Consider the following 21275-nt stretch of genomic DNA (forward strand, 5'->3'; position numbering starts at 1 on the left):
TATTTATTGCAGAAGGAAAGTTATGTTGATCTTTGGTAGCCAGAGAATAAAGAATCTGGCAGCAACTTTTGAGATTAAGAAATTTAAACCCTAGCACAATGGCTGTTTTTGCTTTGGCACTGGTGCCAACCAGTCCAAGCCACATCAATTCATTCAAATATATGCCATATTCTGTGCATACTTAGGCCTAGAGTATTATTATGATAAAATAATTCCCTTTGATCAGTTAAGACTATAACTCCCATCACACTCAGTCAATGTAGCCTATTACTGAAGGGCTCAGAGTTGGGGGAAGCTGACAAACAAACAAAAGCCGAAATGTCTGATGCAAGCAAAGAAAATAGAGACAGATAAATATGCCCTGATTTGTTTATTTTTAACATTGCAAACTGCAATGTTAATGTTTAAACATTGTTAAAACATCTGATGCAGGAATGCATTTTGTTCCTTGCTTTCAGGTTGTCAGCTCCATGTCTAGCAATGACTTCTTTTTAACACAGAGATGTCTTTTTTTTCCCCTTCTAGCCCATTGTTCAGACACATACAATTTCTCTGGGGAAGACTATGGCACTGCTGCCACTCTGCAATTACAATTCATTCAACCAGATGCCCTTTTTAATTTTCTTCTCTGGGCAGCTAATTTTCAGTTAGCTGCCCAGAGTCATGTATTTGAGATGGGTTGCTATATAAATTTAATAAATATATGCACACTGTTTAGCTTTTCTTTCTGATGAGCGATTTCTTTCTTCATTCTTCTCTCCATCCTCTGTCTGAAGATCTAGATCAGTGCTTCTCAATGTTTGTGTGACGGCGACGGCGGTGCGCATGCGCGGCGCCCCCATGTGCGACGCGCATGTGCGACGGCCCCCCATGCGCGACGCGCATGTGCGACGGCCCCCCATGCATGATGCGCGTGCACGACACCGCCCTCATGCGCGACGCACATGCGCGGCGGCGGCCCCGTGCACGGTGCGCATGCGCGGTGCCGCCCCTGTGCACGGTGCACATGCGTGGTGGCGCCCCTGTGCGCGGTGCCACCCCCGTGCGCGGCGCGCGTGCACGGCGCCGCAAAAAATGGCGGATCGCCACCTTTGGCGACCCCCGAAACATGGTCGATCAGCCCCAAATGGGGTCGCGACCCATAGGTTGAGAACCGCTGATCTAGATAATACCTGTATCATTAATTAATATATTAATTAATGGAATTATTAATTATGGAATTATCAAATTTAATTATTACTGATTGTTAATTAATTATTATTGTCCTTTTTTTCTTGTTAAAATATAAACCAAGACAACACACTGTACACGAGACACTGGAGATTGTTATAGTTGAAAACTAATAAAATGTCTATAGATAATACTTGCGGGACAGCCATTCTCCCCTCCTGATTGTTATAATTCCACAAAGGATTATTGAAGAAAGTAACCTTTCTTTGCTTTTTCAGGCTTACAGAGTGAGCCCATCCTGATCCTGTAGAACATTGTTTCTCAACCTTGACAATTTTAAGGCATGTGGACTTCAACTCCCAGAATTCCACAGCCAGCATTGCTGGCTGTGGAATTCTGGGAGTTGAAGTCCACATGCCTTAAAATTGTCAAGGTTGAGAAACACTGCTCTAGAAAACTGTATGCACAATCCTTATATCTAGCTTTCTAGGTCAAACACCTCTGTAATGCTTTAAACTACAAAAATCCTAGCGCAGGGAGTCTTCCCTATTTATTTCCTTTGACACTTTTAAATGGCGTTCTGTTTCCAACCAAAATTTTAGAGACTCCATGGAAGTCTGCTTTGGTCATCTGTGTTAACCACTAAATGAGGAAGACCCCCCCCCCTTTTTTTTTTTTGTCTGAATGTGGTTTGTGGCTGTTACATCAGTTTAGGGATAAAGGTCATAGCCCCTGCATTCCGAAGGTTAAAATATGCAGTACATTTTTCTATTTAAGAGATAAGCTTTGTTTCATCCCAACTTAAATCCTACATCTAGCACCTCCATTCATCTGATGAAGTTAGCTGTAGCTCATGAAAACTTAAGCCTTTTCAGAACATTTCTTAGGCTGAGAAGGTAGTACCAGATTCATGATCCATAATATATAATATTATTAAATCTATTTAATATATTTCACATTAAAAATCATAATTAGCAGCAATTTTTGGATTTTTATACTTAAGATCTTAGAGGAGGGCTTATAAATAATGTTCTCATATTTAAAAATATTTTAGTCATATGATCTCAGTAACGTTTTAACAACTAAAATGTTGTTGATGCAATTATGTCCTTTTATTATTTTTTTTAAAAGTTGATGGCATTTGAGAAAACAATAGCCCCTTTTCTCTGATTTCTGAATCTTTTTATTTTATCTTTGCAGGTGTTGGGGTTTTAAATAACTTATTATACGCAGTTGGAGGACATGATGGCCCTTTAGTTAGAAAAAGTGTTGAAGTTTATGATCCCACCATCAATGTATGGAAACAGGTTGCAGATATGAACATGTGTAGGAGAAACGCAGGTAAATATTTGAAGTCATAAAGGACTTTTTAATGGTCAATTTGAAAAAGCACTAGTTATCATGCAATTTTAAAAAGTCATCAATACAATCATAAATAAGGCAAGGGAATATGTTAAAAGTAGCCTTTTATGGGAATATGTTAAGAGTAGCCAAAGGCATAAAAGTATTGGTTCATTTTCTTAATGGATATACACTCTGACAACATTATAGCAGTTCCCAGCAATTTTAAAACTACAATGCTTTTTATTGTTTCAAGGTTAGCACATCAGCAGAAGACAGAAAAAGAAACAAAACAAAATTATAGTTCTATCAAGACTGAATTGATCATTTTTAAATTGGTCATACTTTCTGTTTTGTTTTTATTTTGTCTTAATTGTTAGTTGCTCAGAATCATGTATATCAGTGGAGGAGAACCTATGGCACGCATGCCAGAGGCAGCACTTAGAGCCCTCTCTGTGGGCACGCATGCCATGCCCGGGAGATGGCAACCATCTCTCTTCAATCAGCCTCCTGCTAACTCGCTGAGGTCCCATGTGGCCAGATGCATCCCGGCACTGGTTTCCCTCCCTCCCATCCCGTCCTTCCTGGTCTTGCATGCTCTTCTTTTCCTGGGCACAACCCACTGCATCACCTCCTCAGCCGTCAGCCGGCCATCCAGCTCAGAGGTGGCTTCTTTGAACTGCTAGCGGCGGGCTGTGGAGCTCCAGAGTGTGCTGGTCGAGGGGCCAGCAGGCTGTGGCTGCTGACGGACACCATCGGCCCCCATGCGCTCGCTGGCCTGTGTGTGGGGGGCGATGATGTCAGGCAGCAACCACCCCAGCCTTGCCTTGCCCCATGCTGCCTCACCTCAATCCGTAGGATGAGCCTCCTGTCTACCACCCCACCTGCCAGAGACCCTCTGGATCTCCCCCAACCCTCCCCACCCCCCACATGCATCCCTCTCCACGAGCAACATTGAGGTGACCACGCCCACCTTGGCCACACCCACCCAATCTGCCATGACCACCACAGCCATGCCCACCCAGTGGGCCATGCCCATCCAGTGGGCCATGCCCACTTGGCACCCGGCGATAAATAAGTGGGTTTTGGGTTGCAGTTTGGGCACTCGGTCTCTAAAAGGTTCACCATCGCTGATGTATATCAGTCAATCAATTTATTACAGCCAAAGGCCATACATAAATCAAACATTCAGATAAAACAAAACTAAACAGAACCATCACAAGTGGACATAGCAATACATCACAATCAGTGATGTAATCAATGAGTGACCAAGGTCTGCCTAGTTTACAGACAGTATATCAAAAACAAGCTAGCTTCAGAAAAACTGAATCATACTGATCTGACAATGAAAATACATTGAGTATAGTCTAAAACTGGATAAAACAGGTAATAAAATCTATTATAAAAGATTATTAAAAAGATCTAAAATGATTATTTATGTTTCTGGCGAATCCCCAATGCTGCTGCACTGAATCTAACCACCTGCACCATGATCACTGCCTACTCATCTTTAAGCAGCCACTGGAGATAAATACTTTCCGAACAACCAGGATGCTTATCAATTATGGGGAGGATATGGTTTTTCCAAATGGCTCTGTAGAAGGAACATCGAAAAAGTATGTGTCCAATGGTCTCCACCTCCCCTGAGCCACAGGAGCGGTGTCTTTCAGACAGTGTTGTCTTTGTATACTTGCCGTACAGGACGGCCGATGGAAATGCATGGCACTGTGCAAGCGAGAATGCTTTCCAGTGGTTTACTGACTCCAACTGACTAAGATACCTGGCAGGCGTAACCATGTATCTAATAGAGTCTGGAGCCAGAAACAGCGGAGCCATACCTAAGTCTGCTTGCCTCTCGATGTCCTCTACCCTTTGATGCAAGGTTTGTTTTGCTTGGTCGTAGTCCAATTTGAGAATTGAGGCTGACGAGAAGCCTAGTTTGGCAAGGTTGGATTCGACTGCTTTGATCCATGAAGAGGAAAATTTATCTTGTAGAATTAATGGAGCAAGGCCTTGTGGAAAGCAATTAAGCCTTAGCCAGATGTTTAAGGATTCTTGCTTCGACTTTTATCAATCCTGTCTCCAGGCACAGAAATGCATTTGGGACACAGCGCAGCATCTGGATAATTGTTCTGATAAATTTGGATTGAATTTTTTCCAGTGGTGTAAAACACAAACCTGAGGGTCCGAGCAAGGTCCCATAAAGAAGCTGTGCTACTGACTTGGCCAGAAAGAACTTAATTGCAACTGGAACATAGTGTCCTCCCTTTGTGCGGAAAAAAATTAAGAATGGCATTCGCTGATCGTTGGCCAGAGGCAGCTGTGTATTCTCTATGGGCTTTTTGTGAGCCAGTGGCATGGGTGACTACCCCTAGGTATTTAAAGGTGGTCACCTGCTCTATTTTGTGGCTTTTTAGATACCATGAGTACCATTTTGGCCTTTTTGCAAAAGCCATAACCTTTGTTTTCTCATACTTTATGTTCAGTTTATTATATTTGCAATACTGGACAAGGGCTCTCAAAGCTCTTTTAAGGTCAACTGGAGTCCTGGAGAGAATCACAGCATCATCTGCATAGAGCAGCAGAGCAATGCTTCGGTTTTTGGGGGGTGGTAATTTGGATTATTTAACCATTTTACCATATCATTTATGTAAAAATTGAAGAGCAAGGGGGGCAAAATGCACCCGTTTAACCCCCTTTTGAGTTTCAACTGACCTCGAGAGAGACCCTTGAGGGATGTTTTGGTATGTAAGGCATGTAACAGATGGAGGAGTCTGTGATTAATTGAGGCAGCTTTCAGCTTCTCCCATAGCTTAGTCCTTGTAACCGTGTCAAAAGCTGCCTTAAGATGTATAAAGGCAGCGTATAATGATACAGGTCTTTCTGATGCATATTTTTCAATCAAATGATGAAGAACTAAGCACTGATCTATGGTGCCTCTCCCCTCTTTAAACCCGGCTTGTTCTTCGGCAATCAGGTTCTCAAGATCCAGCCACTCCTTTAATTTATCTTGAAGGAGATTGGCATAGAGTTTGCTGGTTATATTTAGCAGACTTATTGGTCTGTAGTTGGCAGGGTTATCTCTCTTTCCCTTTTTATAAATTGGGACAATTGCCAAGCCCCAATCCTCTGGGACAGGGCTGCTGGAGTCAATATAGGTGAATAGCGCTGCCAGGATGGGTATCCACCACTCTATAAGTAATTAATAATTCAGCCGAAATAAAATCTGCTCCTGGAGCTGAATCATGTATATGAGATGTGTCACTGTATAAATTTAATAAATATATGCATACTATTCAAGTAAACAATGCATATTGTTTGCTTAAGCATTTCCCATTAAAATTGCTCCCAGAGATGCTTACAAATACGAACTCAAGCCACTTCTTAAATATACTCATGGGATGTTTTTAATTTAATTTTCTTTACAAAAAAATACACAAAAAGCTATGAACAAAGCAGACTGAAAAACCATAGTACACTTGCCCAGTAGATGACCTAATTAATTATTAAATTATATTACAAAAAAAGAAAATAAAAATAAAAAACTAAACTAAAAATTGTTTAAAGAATATGTTAAATTCATAACAATTCTCTAAATATATCACATCATGTTTAATAATAATCTATAAAATTACTCAAAGATTTGTCTATTGTAAAATATATGATTCTGCCAAATAGAAACATAACTCTGTTGTGAGTTTTTTTTAATTAGTAGAAAAAAAATGCCTCCTTAAAAATTGATGCCGAATAATTTTTGAACTCTAATGTCTAAAGTAAGTATTTTTCCAGTTTAGTATAATTATTTAGTTACAATTTCAAACTTTGGAATACAGTTCAAAATAATATTCACAAATTTAACACATTGTATTAAAATATTCTACAATAATGAACAATGGACAAAAGTAAATAATATGGAAAAAAATCTTATTTCTAACAAGGAAAATCTACAGGTAATTCTTTCTGATGTATTCTTTGAAGCCTCTGACAACATCTTGTGGAATAATTTGTTTTGATGAATTAAAGAAATAAACCTAATACCTTTTACTTCCATTTATTGATGTTTCATTATTGGATATCTCAGCTTTATCTCATATGTCATAAATGTCAATTATTTTAACATAGTTTAAAACTTATAGATACAAAATTTATTTGATTTGAAAAGACGATTAATAAAAAAATAATATCTCAGACTCTTTTGAGGCAGCTGTTTGGTTCTGCTGAGTTTGAGTTTAGTAAAGGTGGCTGAGTTTATTATATTGCCAGTGTTCTATATTAGGCAAAGAAAATTCCATCTTAAGTTGTTGAAATTCGTTAATATAATTGATTTAAAGTAATTATTCCAGATTCAGCCCATTCTTTCCAATAGAATGTTTTATCACCTATTTCTAAAGTAGAATTCTTCCATAAAGCTTTCAATAAACCCAGCATTGAAATCCAATCTATGTCACGGTAAGGCCCAAATATATCTAGCTGCTCTCAAACTAGGAAATGAAGGGCATTTTTTGTTATATGTTGACCCAAGAATTGCCAAGATGCTAACAGAAAAAAACATTCCAATGAAGCCTATAACTTTGCATAAATATAGATTATAATATACACTTATTTGTTTATTTATCAGTCAAACGTGCATGCCATCCACCTCGCCAAAGGCAACTCTAGGCAGTTCGAATAAAATGCACTATAAAATATTAAAACAGTAAATAAAGATCTTAAATTTAAAAGTCAATTAAAATAAAACCAAGATGATCTTTCATTGAAAGATGATCTCAGTTTAGCCAATGAAATTCTTAGTAATATAAATATGTCTTCAGTAATTTATCGATCTGAATAAAATATCTACTTGAAATTAACATGAGAATGCTGTTAAATATAAATCAATTGGGGCCGGGGGATAGTAACCATTTCAGTGAGGTTAATCTTACCCCATCAACCTAATGGAATTTTAACTCTATAATTTGAATCATTTGTGGCTCTTGTGAGAAGTTTGAGTGAATTTGTTCAGTGATCCATTTGTTTTCTTGGTTTTCCAAATTATTCTCTGTAGTCAGAAGTGTCAATACTTTCCCTCTCTTCCTTTTTCAAAGTCCAAATTCTGTTTCCATAGAGCAGTGGTTCTCAACCTGTGGGTCGGGACCCCATTTGGGGTCGAACGACCATTTTACGGGGGTCGCCAAACAACGCAGTCCACCATTTTTTCCCCTTTTCCTTAGCTGTGCTACTCCCTTTTATTCTATTGGCTTTTGAAAGCCAATAGAATTAGACTCTCTTGAATAGAGTCTAATTCTATTGGCTTTCAAAAGCCAATAGGAATTGTCCAGGCTGTCTCTGCCCTGCTGAGCCCGCCAAAAGTCCCATTCTGCAAACAATGCTGCACCAGTTGTGTAGTCCTCGACTTACAACCGGTTGAGTAGTCCTCGACTTACGACCGGTTGGGGGGTCGCGGCATTAAAAAGGTTGAGAACCACTGCCATAGAGGGTCAAGGAGACTACCATTGCCTCCAGGATTCTGATTTCTGTAGGTATAAATACATGATGGAATATTAATATATTTTCCAAGGCCTTCATGACTACTGTACTGAGTGCTAGTCTGCAGTGTGTTCCTTTATTGTTGATGGTTGATCTTAAAAGGCAGCAGCTGTGTATTACTTCAGTCTCTCCACTTTCAGTTCTAAGGCTGGGTACTTGTACCTGTTGTCATAGTTCGGTCTTCGTATTTATTTTAGTCTCATATTTTTACTTGCTCCTTGGTTTTTATTATTAAAGCTTCCAGAACCTTTGCACAGCAGGTATTATTATTTGGAGAGGACAATTTCTTTCTTTTTTGTTCCCTTCTGGGTTTGATTTCTTTGCCATCGTGTTTTTGTGCTGTAAACTGTAAACCACCCTTAAGTGCTGGGAATAAGGTGACATATACATTTAATAAATTACTATTGTTATTACTGTAGCTCTTGTTTGTTCCTCCAATTTTTCTTTCAAAACTAAACTAGCAAATATTGCCTGGCTGGTGAGCAACCAAGTGACAATGTTTTATTTCTTTTTCGTATTAGGGGTTTCTGCTGTAAATGGACTTTTATATGTAATTGGAGGAGATGATGGCTCCTGTAACTTGGCCACAGTGGAATATTATAACCCGATGACAGATAAATGGACAGTTGTATCATCATGTATGAGTACAGGAAGAAGTTATGCAGGTATTGGAAAATAAATTTGGAAAATACTGTTCCCTTCTAGAACAAAACTTGATATATTTTCCAGCTCAGGAATTGTTTTATCATCATCATATTCATCACCATTATTTTAAGGATATGGGGAATGGAAGGAAGTATGGCCCCGACATTAGCAGAATGGGCAGGACCTTTTACTTTTTAAATGGAAGTCATACCGGTTATAGCATATGGTGCAAAAAGTGAATAATTGTGGAATCATTGATGTTTGGTCAGGCAAAGAGAGAGGCAAATGACAAAATGCATATTGTGATATCACAATGCATATTTCATTATTTTGACACCATCACCAGATTTTGTGGGCAAGTCTGTGAATTTGGATAGCGTATATTTTCTCAGGTTCAGTACCCCATCTTCATCAAGGTGGTACTCATGATATGTATTACAGGTATATGAAGCATTTGTGAATAAACCTTCTCCAATATTATTTAGCAATGTTCCAGTATAAATAATTGATCTCTTGCATCTCTCTTTCTAGGTGTGACTGTTATTGACAAACCATTGTGAATTGGTGCAGATTTTCCCGTCTTCATTATGCACTTAAAACCAAGCTTTAACAAGTAGTATTGAAGTGATTAAGCATCAAAGCACTTCTCAACTTGTGGCTGTGCACTGACACATGTTGGAAACTGCAATTAAGGTTTAAAATGAAGATTATTCCAGGTTGAAGCAAAGTGTAGCATTATTCCACAGTAGGCTGCATCTACTGGAGATGTACAAAACTGTATGGACCTTATTTGCTGGTTTCTAGACAAAACTCATTTTCTTAAGAGCCAATCATGTCTCCCATATGGTTGACTATAGATTTTTTTTCCTGGTAGAACATAAAGTAATGTGTTCTGGTGAAAGTAAACAAAATAGAGATTTTGGGGAGTAAAATGTCCATGAATAGTAGGTTTTATGCCTGCATTACTTTTTCTCAATCATCTTTGGTCATATTACAAATGTTTGCATATTTATAAATTTTCTTCATATTTGTTAGGGACTTGCTGATACTATTTATAACTGGCATGGTATTCCAATACTACATTGTAAAACAGAGGTGTATATTTTGATATTTACTAATGCCATGAAACTGAAACCGCAAAAATCTCAATTAAAAAGTGTTTTAACTTATATACTGGTGATTTCTAGTCAGCAAGATCCCTTTGTTATGTTTTGATGTATTTATCTTAATTGTAATTGGACATGGTAATAATTATGGATTAAAATGAATGTATGGGGTTATTTTACTTGCATGGCATTTAAAACTCTTCCCGTGTAACAATATTTAAAGTTTGTAATTATTTAAAACTGTTAGCTGCTATTAATTACTGCTATTAATTATTATATGTGAACATATTTGTACAAGAAATATATTAAACTGGATGTATTAAATTTGACCCAAAGTATTGTCATTTTGATCTGTTTTCTTTAATAAAAATTTACATACTTTTCTCAAGTTTGAGGTTGCTTTTTTATCTGGTTGCTCTTTCATTGGCAGATGACTTCACTCTCATAGCTAGAAAAATGTGGGATAGACAGGATCATCACCAGATGGATTTGTAACTGGCTGACAAACTGTACTCAACGAGTAGTCCTTAATGGTACTGCATCTACATGGAAGAAAGTAAGCAGGGGGTACCACAAGGTTCTGTCTTAGGCCCTGTTGTGGTTTGGATGAGGAGTCGCATGTGGAGGGGGAGCCTGGGTTGGCATTGGAACTTTTGGAAGGCTCCGATTGAGCAAGAGGCCTCAGAGGCGGAGCCAGGACCTCCTGCCCATGCTTAGGTGGAGAGGCAGCTGTTTACATGGCTTGAGCTGAGTGAGGAGGAGGAATAGATGGGGCCCGTCCCCGATGCATGTATGCACAGAGAGGAGAAGAACAGAGTGTTACAGGTCGGCTCTTAGGGAAAAGAAGGAAATGTTAGCCATCCTCTCCCTGGCTTGAACATAAATAGAAGGGGTTTGGGAGTGTGTCGGAACCCATATTTTTAAGGGGCTCTTTCTAATTCTAATTCTACTTCTTTCTATTCTTCTGGGTTCTGCCATACTCCTGGAAGAGAGGGGAGAAGGTGCTGTGGGCTGCCTCTTTCTTTTTCTTTATCACTACAATGTAACTCTTTCGCTGTCTCTGCATATACATTCTTTGAACTGTCCTTCCTTGATGTCAACTAGGAAGGGGGGGAGAAAGGAATACACCTCCAGGCATCCGGCTTATCTCCTGTTTGGGAGGGAAGTTGCGAAGACTCAACAAACACCGCTATAATCCTGAGATTGACTGGCATTAACAGTTTCCCACAATGGACTTAACACTTGGGGATTGGCCCATTCGAACTGACCAGATAAACTATTGGGGTGGGGTTTGCTTGGGACTCTTTTAACCTATTGACCTGAGGGGAAAACCTAAGATCCTGCCTATCATGCCTGCTATCAGCTTCTCCTAATAAAAGTTCCTTTTGTAAGAAACTGCTTCCAAGAGTCCTGCTTTCTTTAGGATGAGCTTTTGAAGTGGGCCCTGACAGAGTGGCTGTTTGTGACTGTTCATGTTACTGCATACTTCAATCAGTTGGATTTCTTTGCCAAGGTTTTTTTTTTTTTTGCCAAGATTCAGGTTTGCCGGGACTCTTTGGGTCTGAAGTGCTAACTAAGTCTCCCTGCTGGGAGCCAATTGACATTAAAAGTGCCTTAGCCATGTGAGCTGGGGCTGCTGATGCTTGATCAAGCATTTAAAGACTTGTTAACTAGGGTTCTTCCATGAACATAGTTTGTTGTTGTTTTGTAAATAAAAGGTTTCTACTCATGATTAAGCAGTTGCTTAGTACTCGCAAGGGCTGGGTCAGAACAGGCCCAGTCTGACTCTTCAATATCTTCATAAATGATTTAGATGAGGGAATAGAAAGGGAACTCATCAAATCTGCAGATGACACTAAGCTGGCAGGAATAGCCAATATCCCAAAAGACAAGCTCGGGATCCGAAAAGATCTTTTTATTTTTTAAAAAAAGTTTATATTGATTTTTTCCCCATACATTCAGCAATATGTATTCAACAAACATGCTGTCTGAGTTTACATTCACTAATACATATTTAGTTCCTAATCCTTTATTTTTTCATCTAGCCATCGATAAAGTAATCCCAAGTTTGGTAATATTCCGTTTCTTCTTTTTCTTTCAATCTCATAGTCAGTCTATCCATCTCTGCACATTCTAGTATTTTTTTAATTATTTCTTCATCTGATGGTATTCCTTCATTTTTCAAATATTGTGCAAATACAATTCTTGCTGCTGTTGTAACATGCAAAGTCAAATATATACTTTGTTTATCAGTCTTTTCTGACATACCTAATAAAAAAAGGTCAGGTATATATAACTCCGTCGGTAGTCCATCTGGCCCTGGTGCTTTCTTGTTTTTTTGTCTTCTTATGGCCTCTGTTATTTCCATCATTGTTATTTTTTCCTCTAACATAGTCTTACAGGTTTCTGAAATTTTTGGAAGATTATTTTCTTCCAGATATTGAACCATTCTCTCTCTTGGAATTTTCATCTATATCATACAGTTTCTTGTAATATTCTTCAATTATCTTTTTTATTTCTTCATTTTTAAATTGTAGGCAACCCTTTTCATCTACTAAATCAGTTTCTTCTCCTTTTGTTTTTTAAGTTTATAAGCTAGCCATCTTCCTGTTTGTTTGCATTTTCAAAAAAGTTTTGTTTTGCTCTTTTTATTTGCTGTGTCAATTTTTCTGAATCCAACAAATTTAATTTGTGTTTTATTGTTTCCATTTCTCTTTTTAGAATCTTCTTTTGCAGATTCATTTGCAGTTCTGATTCTAGTTTTTCATTTTTTTCTCTTAATAGTATATATTGCTGTCTTTTCTGTTTGTTTGTTTTTTTGCCATGTATGTTATAGCTATACCTCTAAAGTATTCTTTGGCTGTATCCCATACGTTTTGTAATGTTGTATCTTCTTTATTTTCTTTGAAGAAAAACTCCATTTCTTTTTTGCTAGTTCTATAAATTCTCTTTCTTTTAATATAGATTGGTTCAAAGTCCATCTTGATTTTTTTGATATTCCTCTTTTAAGGGGTTGTGATCTGCCCATGTGCCTGGTTCTATCTCAATTTCCTACATACTTGTCCTTAGTTCAGTACAATATCACTTCCTAACTACAAAGCTAATTGCAAAAGGCATAAATTTCAGATGGTGAATGCCAGAAGGGATCTTAATCAACTGGAATAATAGAAGATACCGATTGGACTCAGTTTGGAAAGCAGAAGACTTTGATGAAAGAAATTGAGCATTCTTAGACATCTGGTTTTAAAAGATTGTTACAAAATTTTCTTTTAAAGATCTTTGTAAGTTATTTACCCTAGAAATTAAATCTAATTTTTTTTCCACGTCCTATAAGTTAAGCAGTCTTTCTCTGAATCAATCTAAGTTCGATTTTTAAGAATTCTTTTATCTCCTTACCCCTCCTGTAATTGCTTGCCGCTTTTAACTCTCTTCTCCCCTAGTCCTTCTTTACTTCATAGCTTCTTCCCAGTCAGGGGATCAACATTTCTAAGTCCATGAGGAAAATGAGTAAAAGAACAGGCTCACCCAGTTTCAGCATGCTGTTGACAATCAGCTGTTTATCGGACTGCCACGGCTCTTCACTTTCCTTCCGGCTGGTGATGACTTGGGCTGTCTGGGTTTACCTAGCAGCTTTTCTTCCATCCTTTTGGAAGGTTTCTTAAGTCAGTCTGGATCGACTGCTGTCTGGTCTGGACTCCCAAAGCAACTCCTTCTTTGTTGCTCCTCCAGGGCAACTTTACGATCCTTTGGGCTCGCCGGGCCGAATAAAATCAGGCTAAGAAGCCAGAGCCCTGGCTTTTTCCACCTGTCTCATCAAACGCCAAACCGGAAATCCGGGATCTGAAAAGATCTTGACAGACTTGAACAATGGGCCCTATCCAACAACATGAAATTTAATGTGGAAAAAAGCAAGGTTTTATACCTGGGCAGGGAAAACCAAAGGCACAAGTACAGGGTAGGTGAAACCTGGCTCGAAAAGAGTAACTGAGAGGGACCTTGGAGTCCTACTGGACAATCATTTAAATATGAGCCAGCAGAATGTGGCAACAGCCAAAAAAGCTAATACAATCCTTGGTTCTATAAAGAGAAGCATAGAATCAAAATTCCATGAAATATTAGTAGCGCTTTTTTAAAGCCTTAGTATGGCCATACCTGCATCCAGTTTTGGTCACATTACAAAAAAGATGTTGAGACTTTGGAAAAAGGGCAAAGAAGAGCAACTAAGATTATTAAGGGCCTGGAGAATAAAACATATGAAGAATGGTTGCAGGATTTAGGTATGGCCAATCTGGAGAAAAGAAGAACTAGGGGGGACATGATAGCAGTATTCCAGTATTTGATTGGCTACCACAAAGAAGAGGCGGTCAATTTATTTTCCAAAGCACCAAAAGGCAAGACAAGAAACAATGGATTGAAACTAATCAATAAGAGAAGCAACCTGGAATTAAGGAGAAACTTCCTAACAAATTGATAACAATTAACCACTGGAACAGCTTGCTTTCAGACATGGGTGCTTCATCCCTGGAGGTTTTTAAGAAGAGACTGGATAGCCATGTGTCTGAAATGATATAGGGTCTCCTGCTTGAGCAGGGGACGATTAGAAGACCTTCAAGGTCCCTTCCAGCTCTATTCTGATTCTGATTCATCATCTCCTGGAACAATACCAAAAATAGATTATGGAACTAACTAATATAATATTGTTGGAAGAAATGACTTCATTGTGGTTCAGTCCAAGCTGGGGATAAGCAACACGGCGACTGCTTTAGAAAGAAGGTTGCAGTTTATTGAAGAGGAGAGCCAGACAGAAAGTTGGCTCTGGAAGAAAAAAGAGGAAAAGGGGCTGAACACATGTAAGGGGTGGGTTTTTATATCTTTGGAGCCTTTTGTTTGGAGTTGCTTCCTGTTCCTGTTTTGAGGCTTTGTATTTCTTGTATCATGCATTTTGACCAGTGTCTGGGTGTGCCCTTTGGCATCTCTGTATTAATCCTATTATGTCCTGTCTTAAACTTTGGGTGGGATATGTAGATTTTAGGTGTCTTTGACTACTTGATCTTCTAGCTGGGGCCTCCATCTGCATTTCTACAGAGCTGGTTTCTGCTTGGGGGAGGGAGACCTGGGGCTATTAATAGAAGCTGGCCATGCTTTCTGCCTCTTTAAGATTCTTTGAGGAAATATATTTTTCTGCCCTTTTAATATTCCTGTCTCTGGGGGCTCACTTCCCACAACCCCCCCTTTGCGCCATAATAGTGTGGGTGACACACTTTTACTGGCACAAGATTAAAATTGATCTGATCAGGGAGACTTGGTAAAGAAGCTTTAAACTGTTAAGCCAAAAAAAGAAGATACTAATGGAGGCAAACAGAAAAAGATCCCTGCTTCCAACCCATAAAGTTCTAAAAGTCAGGGCAAAAATTTTGTTAGGTGGAAAAGAAATTTATAGTATCCAATATTCTGTGCCCATAATTTTCAAATGTTGGATGTCACTTTGAGCTTCCAGTTAGGTTTGCACATTCCTCCCAAAATTTTTCATAGCCATGGTTTGCCTCAGTACATAGCCATTGGCTGACCATTTTCAAGGGTTGTTTCCTGCCTTAGCTCTTAGTTCAGTGCATCCAGGTTTCTAATGTCCAATTGAGGTTAGCCAGTATGGAAGCCAGGATATTACATTTTCTTAAATTGCACATAGTGAGCCCTAGGACTCCCAATCTGAATCCACCAGTGCAAGATATTCAGGACTTAGGTTTGGAGATCTCTTTTTTGCTACTTCCCAAGTCAGGGCATATGAATTGCAAATGACCTGACAGGGCCTGTTTCCCTCCCCCTATGCAGGGCTGAAAGACATGAGAACAAGATCTCTGTCCCCCCTTACTGGGTGGACTCTCCCAGGAGAGGAAGACAAAAGGCATGGTGAACAAAGGATAAGAAAAAAGAGAAGTAGATGGGGGTGGGTAGCTTGCAGGCAGAGTTTGAAAAGGCATTAATACTGCAGTGGTTAAAGAAATAGATAGGCAGACAAAATGAGGAAATCACATATGAGGACAAAAGAAATGCTGGGTTCTGGTAAGAAAACATAAATGAAAGATCTCATTTCTGAACTGAACATTTGTAACTTATTAAAAAGAACTTGCAACTTGAAAAGAAAATGCTGGGTAGCTTGAGAATGCCAAAAGCTCCTGTTGTAGAATTAAAAAACTTGAGTCAGCTCTTTCCAGGAAAGGGAAGTTTATTGCGTAGGTTCAGAGAGCCATCCTATCTGAAGAAATCTGAACAAAAGCCTGATCATTGATGACCATTTTTATAACCCTTCAAGCAGAGTTATTTCCTGAGGTCACATTCCACACATGGTTACATAGAAAAACTACTAGACAGATCTATAATCGATAGCTCCTCGTTTACATTGGAATGTTTTTAGCAATCAGCAATATATCAAGTGTTAAGCAATTTAGATACACCATGTGACAAGCAGTTAGTAATATATCATGTGCAGAGCTGGGAACAGGATGTCTGGCCATCCTAAATTTAAGAGTTGTCTTGTAAGCAAAACAAACCTCCCTTTCATACACATTCTTTGGTGGGCCATCTGCTTTTTACCCATATTCTTTGTCGGACCATCAGTATTTTTCCAGGTACCACTTTATTCCCCCCTGATGAGACTTATCTATTCAGATAAGTTTCATTCCATAACACTTGGGTCTGATGTATGTATGTTGTTATACTCTTGTCTCTGGAATTCCCACATGTGAAGAACCACCATTTAGGTAACCATATGTTTGCATACCCAAAAGACACTGTTTGGAAAGATGTGCAATTTAGCTTTTCTTGGCTCACTTTCAGGCAATGAGGTGAAGGTGTATTCTGCTCACACCCTGTGATATGTGCACATTGTAGGTCTTCTGGAATGGCTACGTTAGGAGTATGTAAAGCTAAAGCATCAGTGGGTAGAAACTTGGAAATGTGACCCCAGCTGTACATTGTTTCATAGCCTATATGTTCTTTAAACTCATGGTGACTGAACTCCTTGGCTGCTGTGACAGGAACACATACTGGTATTAAACATGTGGACAGCAAATTTTCCATGTCATATGCTTCAGAAAGGCAAAAATCAGTTGTGTTGGCTAGTTTAGCCAATTGGACCCACAAATTATATTGCATCCTTGACTCCAATGGATGGGGCATATCCTTATTCTGCTGGGACCTTTTACTTCGCTTTCTCTCTGGGCGCTTCCTCGGGGGTCGTTGGATAGTAACTCCTAATTCCCCCGGGATTACATGTACGATGCAAGTCCCCTTCCATCCCGTCTTCAACTGCGAGACTAGGGTGACCCGCTCCCATCCCCAGAATAAAGGAGGCCCACACTCCAGAGTAACAGGAAGAGGAGGCTTCTTTAACTATTCTGTCAAATGCTTGGGGAAATTGACAAGGATGAGGCCAGATACCATTCCAGCATTCTGGGGAAAATCCAATAGGGGGTGACCTTTACAAGTGCCCGTGCCTATAGCATAAGATTGGATAAGGCGTGGAGCTTCTTCTGGCTTGCTCCATTGGCCTAAATCAGAAAGACAAACATTATTACATGCAACAATAGTACTATATAAAAGCAGAAGGAAGCCTTTCATCCTTTCTTCTCCCATGCGTAGAAAGCCAGCTTCCGGGTGTGGCTTAGCAGGGGGTTGAATTTCAGCCAGACAGCCGTAGATATATGTGCAGGATACACTTGTGCTAATACAATATCTGGTTTACAAATAATAAAATATTCCTTAAACGTTTCTTCTCCCGTGCGTAGAAAGCCAGCTTCCGGGTGTGGCTTAGCAGGGGGTTGAATTTCAGCCAGACAGCCGTAGATATATGTGCAGGATACACTTGTGCTAATACAATATCTGGTTTACAAACAATAAAATATTCCTTAAACATACTAAACACGTTTAAGAGTGAGTTTGGTGGGAACCTTGGGGTCCCTGTTCACTGTCCACAGAGGTTCTGCAGCTGCTTTAACTCTGGTCCAGTGAATCCAAGATTTAGATTCTGCAATCTTTATTGCTAAAGGGGAGGCCATTATTACTTCATAAGGTCCTTTCCATCTCCCCTCCAGTTGTTCATGTTTCCAATGTTTTACCCACACCTTATCCCCTGGTTTAAAGGGATGACATCTTGTTATTAGTTTAGGAGGTGTTTGTTCAACAACATAATTCCTAAGTTTTTCCACTTGCTTATTCAGTTCCTGCACCATTTTCAGAGCCCATACTCCCCCCTGATGGCCCAAATCAGGCCATCCAGCCAAACTTCTTCTCAGCAGCATAGGAGGACGCCCAAACATCAGCTCATATGGGGATAGGTTGTATTGTCTACGTGGAGCACATCTCACAGCGTAGAGAGCTAAGGGCAATGCATCAGGCCATTTCAGGTGACTTTCAGCACAGATCTTAGTAATTTTCTCTTTCAGTGTGCGATTCATTCGTTCAGAATTCGAACCGGACTGAGGATGAAAAGCACAATGAAACCGCCATTTGGATCCCACAGCAGTAGCCACTGCTTGATTAACTTGATGAACAAACTCAGGACCATTATCAGAGGAAATAAAAGACGGGCAACCAAAATGAGGTATTAGTTCTTTTAACAATAGTCTTGCCACTTCCCTGGCTTGTTTAGTCTTTGTAGGGAAAGCCTCTGGCCAGCCAGTGTATTTATCCACAAATACCAATAAAGCTTTGTATAGTCCACATATTGGCATGTCTGTAAAGTCAACCATGACAGAGTCCATGGAAAGTAAGAGACAGGTATGGTTCCAGGTGGTAGTAGGGGCCCTTGTTGAGGATTGACCTTAGCACAGATGCCACATTGTGAAACCACTCGAGCAGCTATCCCAGCCGACCCATGTACATAGTAATCCCTCCCAATAGCAGCATCCAATCCAGTTTTCCCCATGTGTGTTGTTTCATGTGCTGCCTGAAGTAAAGTCCATGCTGAAGATTGAGGGACAAAAATACGTCCATCAGGCAAAAGATACCACCCATCCCTAATAGTAGCTTTGAGATCATTCACTGCTTTCACACACTCCTGCTGAGAGTATGTTGGTTTACTGATAGGAGGCAAGTCCCCTATGTCTATTGCCACACATATTGACAGATCAGGAATGGGCCCTGTTTTCATTGCCACCTTCTTAGCTTCCAAGTCAGCTCTTCTATTCCCCTGAGCCACCCAATCCACCCCTTGCTGATGTCCTTTGCAATGCATCACAGAAACTTTTGCTGGTTTCTGCACAGCATCGAGAAGTCGCTTGATCAAATGTCCATGCAACACATGTTTTCCCACAGAATCCCTGAATCCCCTTTCCTTGTACACAGCCCCATGAGCATGCAGAGTCAAAAAAGCATATTTACTATCAGTCCAAACATTCAAAGTTTCCCTTCAGCTCTTTCCAATGCCCTAATTAATGCCCATAATTCTGCTACTTGAGTAATGCAGCTTGCTCCTAGCGGACTACTTTCCACCACTTCCTCATCATTCACAATCGCATATCCAGAAACCCTCCTCCCATCCTTCATGTAACTCGAGCCGTCTGTATACCAATTCAGGGCAGCAAGCAGTTATGTTCTGAATCTACTTCTGTGGGCAATAGGGTGGCAGGGTTTAGCCGGTTAGACACCACTAATTTCACTTGAGGATTTTCAATCATCATCGCCTGATACTTAAAAAGCCTTTGACTGCTGATCCACAAATGCCCTTTATTATCCAAGATAGAATGGGACATGAGAAGGTCAATTTATTACAGTCCTGTAAAAGGACTGCTATAGCAGCAAGAACCTTCAGGCAATGTGGCCAGCCTTGGGCAACCCCATCTAATTGCTTAGATAAGTAAGCCACCGGGCGTTGCCACTGTCCTAATTGTTGAGTTAACACCCCCAAGGCAACATTCTTCCTGGTATCAACATACAAATTGAAAGGCTTTTCTAAGTTAGGCAAGGCTAAAGCTGGAGCTGATGTGAGGGCTTGTTTCACTTCCCTAAAGGCATTGTTTTGTTCTCCCTCCCATTCAAAAGCAAATAACGGCTGGCTAGCCTTGTGAATAGGAATCGTGAAAAAAGCATCTTTCAAATCCACAACTGAAAACCACTTTGCTATGAACAAGTGTATACCTCCTTTAGGCTTCCTGATTAAAATTGTCCACACTTGATAAGAAATGCTAACCACCAAGATGTCCCCAAATGTCAATTTTAGATAAAAATGCCACTGGCTGCCTTTCCCCCCCACGCACACACTTCTGGGTAAAAACCTCCTCCAACCTTTGTCCTTGTTTATAAATAAATTACCTAGCAAAGAACCAACAAAGGAGAGCTCACCAAACCCTGTTTGCATTTATTAACACAAGCTCTTTTTCTAACACAAGCTCTTTTTCTAACAGTTTTGCATATAAATCTTTACTCAAAACAGCATAGTTATTTATAATCCCAAAATTTTTCTCAACTTCGTTCTAACTTCACACAAAAAAATAAACAAGTTTAATAAGATATTCTGAGTTACTGAAGGTTTTTTTTTCCTAAACTCTAGTATTGCTTTTAATATAAAGTTAGTCAAATTCCAATTTAATCAAATTCCATTCAGATGGAAACAGATTTCCATTAAATTTCCATTAAATAGGGAGAACATTTACAAATCTAAGCAAACTCTTTTGGTTGATATTAAACAATTTAAACTCAAAAATTTCCCAAAAAAAATTGTCCGTGTCCAACAATTACTGACTCCTCTTTTGAATAAAAAAAATTGCAAAAGTGGGCATTAAATTTTCACAGCCACCCAACCTTTCTCAAACCTGAATTCTAAGCAGAGAAAAAGTTAAAAAGATCAACCCCCCCTTTTCTCCTCTCTCTCTATCTCTCTCAAAGCAACACAGCCAGAAAAAAAGCAGGGGGGGAAAGGGGGTTGTGTCTGCAGATAGAGTTTGAAAAGGCATTAACACACTAACATTTGCAAAAGGGAGAGAGCAGCATAGGCAAGAAAATGGTATAGGATTTCCTGCCTGAGCAGGTAACTTTGGGCTGTTCTTAAGAGGGAGAGAAAAAATAAATAAATAAACAAACACATCTTCCTTCACTTTGTTTGTTGGCCAGACAAACAGAGTGAGGTTATTTTTTTTGGTATCTTCTTTTCTCTTGAGGTTAGTAACAGTCATATTTACTTCACACACAAAGACTCTGCTTTCAAATCCACAACTGATCTTCCTGCTCCAGTATCCACCAAAAACGTTGTCTGTTTGCCCCCTATATTTAAAGTAACCAATGGCTCAGGGGGGGCTTCCTCCAAGCCAGGTCCTCGTCAATCTGACCCGTTAGTTCCTGCCAAGCCAATTCCCTCAATCTCCCTGTCTCTATTCCAATGTCTCCCATTCCTCAGACCATCTCTTACATTCCCTGGACCATCTCTCACATTCCTTGGAGCCCCTCTCTGCCCTCTACCCATGAAGGGGGAGTGCATGGGGGGCCCACTGCCAA

The 21275-nt window shown here is 39.6% G+C and overlaps 1 protein-coding gene across 3 annotated transcripts in view; it reads left to right on the forward strand.

Moving 5' to 3' along the window:
- KLHL2 (kelch like family member 2) overlaps nt 1-10176 on the forward strand; it is a 60374-nt gene extending 50198 nt beyond the window's left edge. For all 3 annotated transcript variants that reach the window (XM_039347441.1, XM_039347442.1, XM_039347443.1), the window contains 3 exons: nt 2371-2511; nt 8559-8702; nt 9214-10176. In XM_039347441.1, coding sequence (XP_039203375.1) covers nt 2371-2511; nt 8559-8702; nt 9214-9242 — 314 coding nt within the window. In that variant the 3' untranslated portion in view covers nt 9243-10176. The remainder of the gene's footprint in view (nt 1-2370; nt 2512-8558; nt 8703-9213) is intronic.
- Nucleotides 10177-21275: the final 11099 nt, after the last annotated feature.

Source organism: Crotalus tigris, unplaced genomic scaffold (assembly GCF_016545835.1).
Source record: "Crotalus tigris isolate CLP2741 ecotype Arizona unplaced genomic scaffold, ASM1654583v1 scf7180000018073.2002930, whole genome shotgun sequence".
In the NCBI taxonomy this organism is placed as follows: Eukaryota; Metazoa; Chordata; class Lepidosauria; order Squamata; family Viperidae; genus Crotalus; species Crotalus tigris.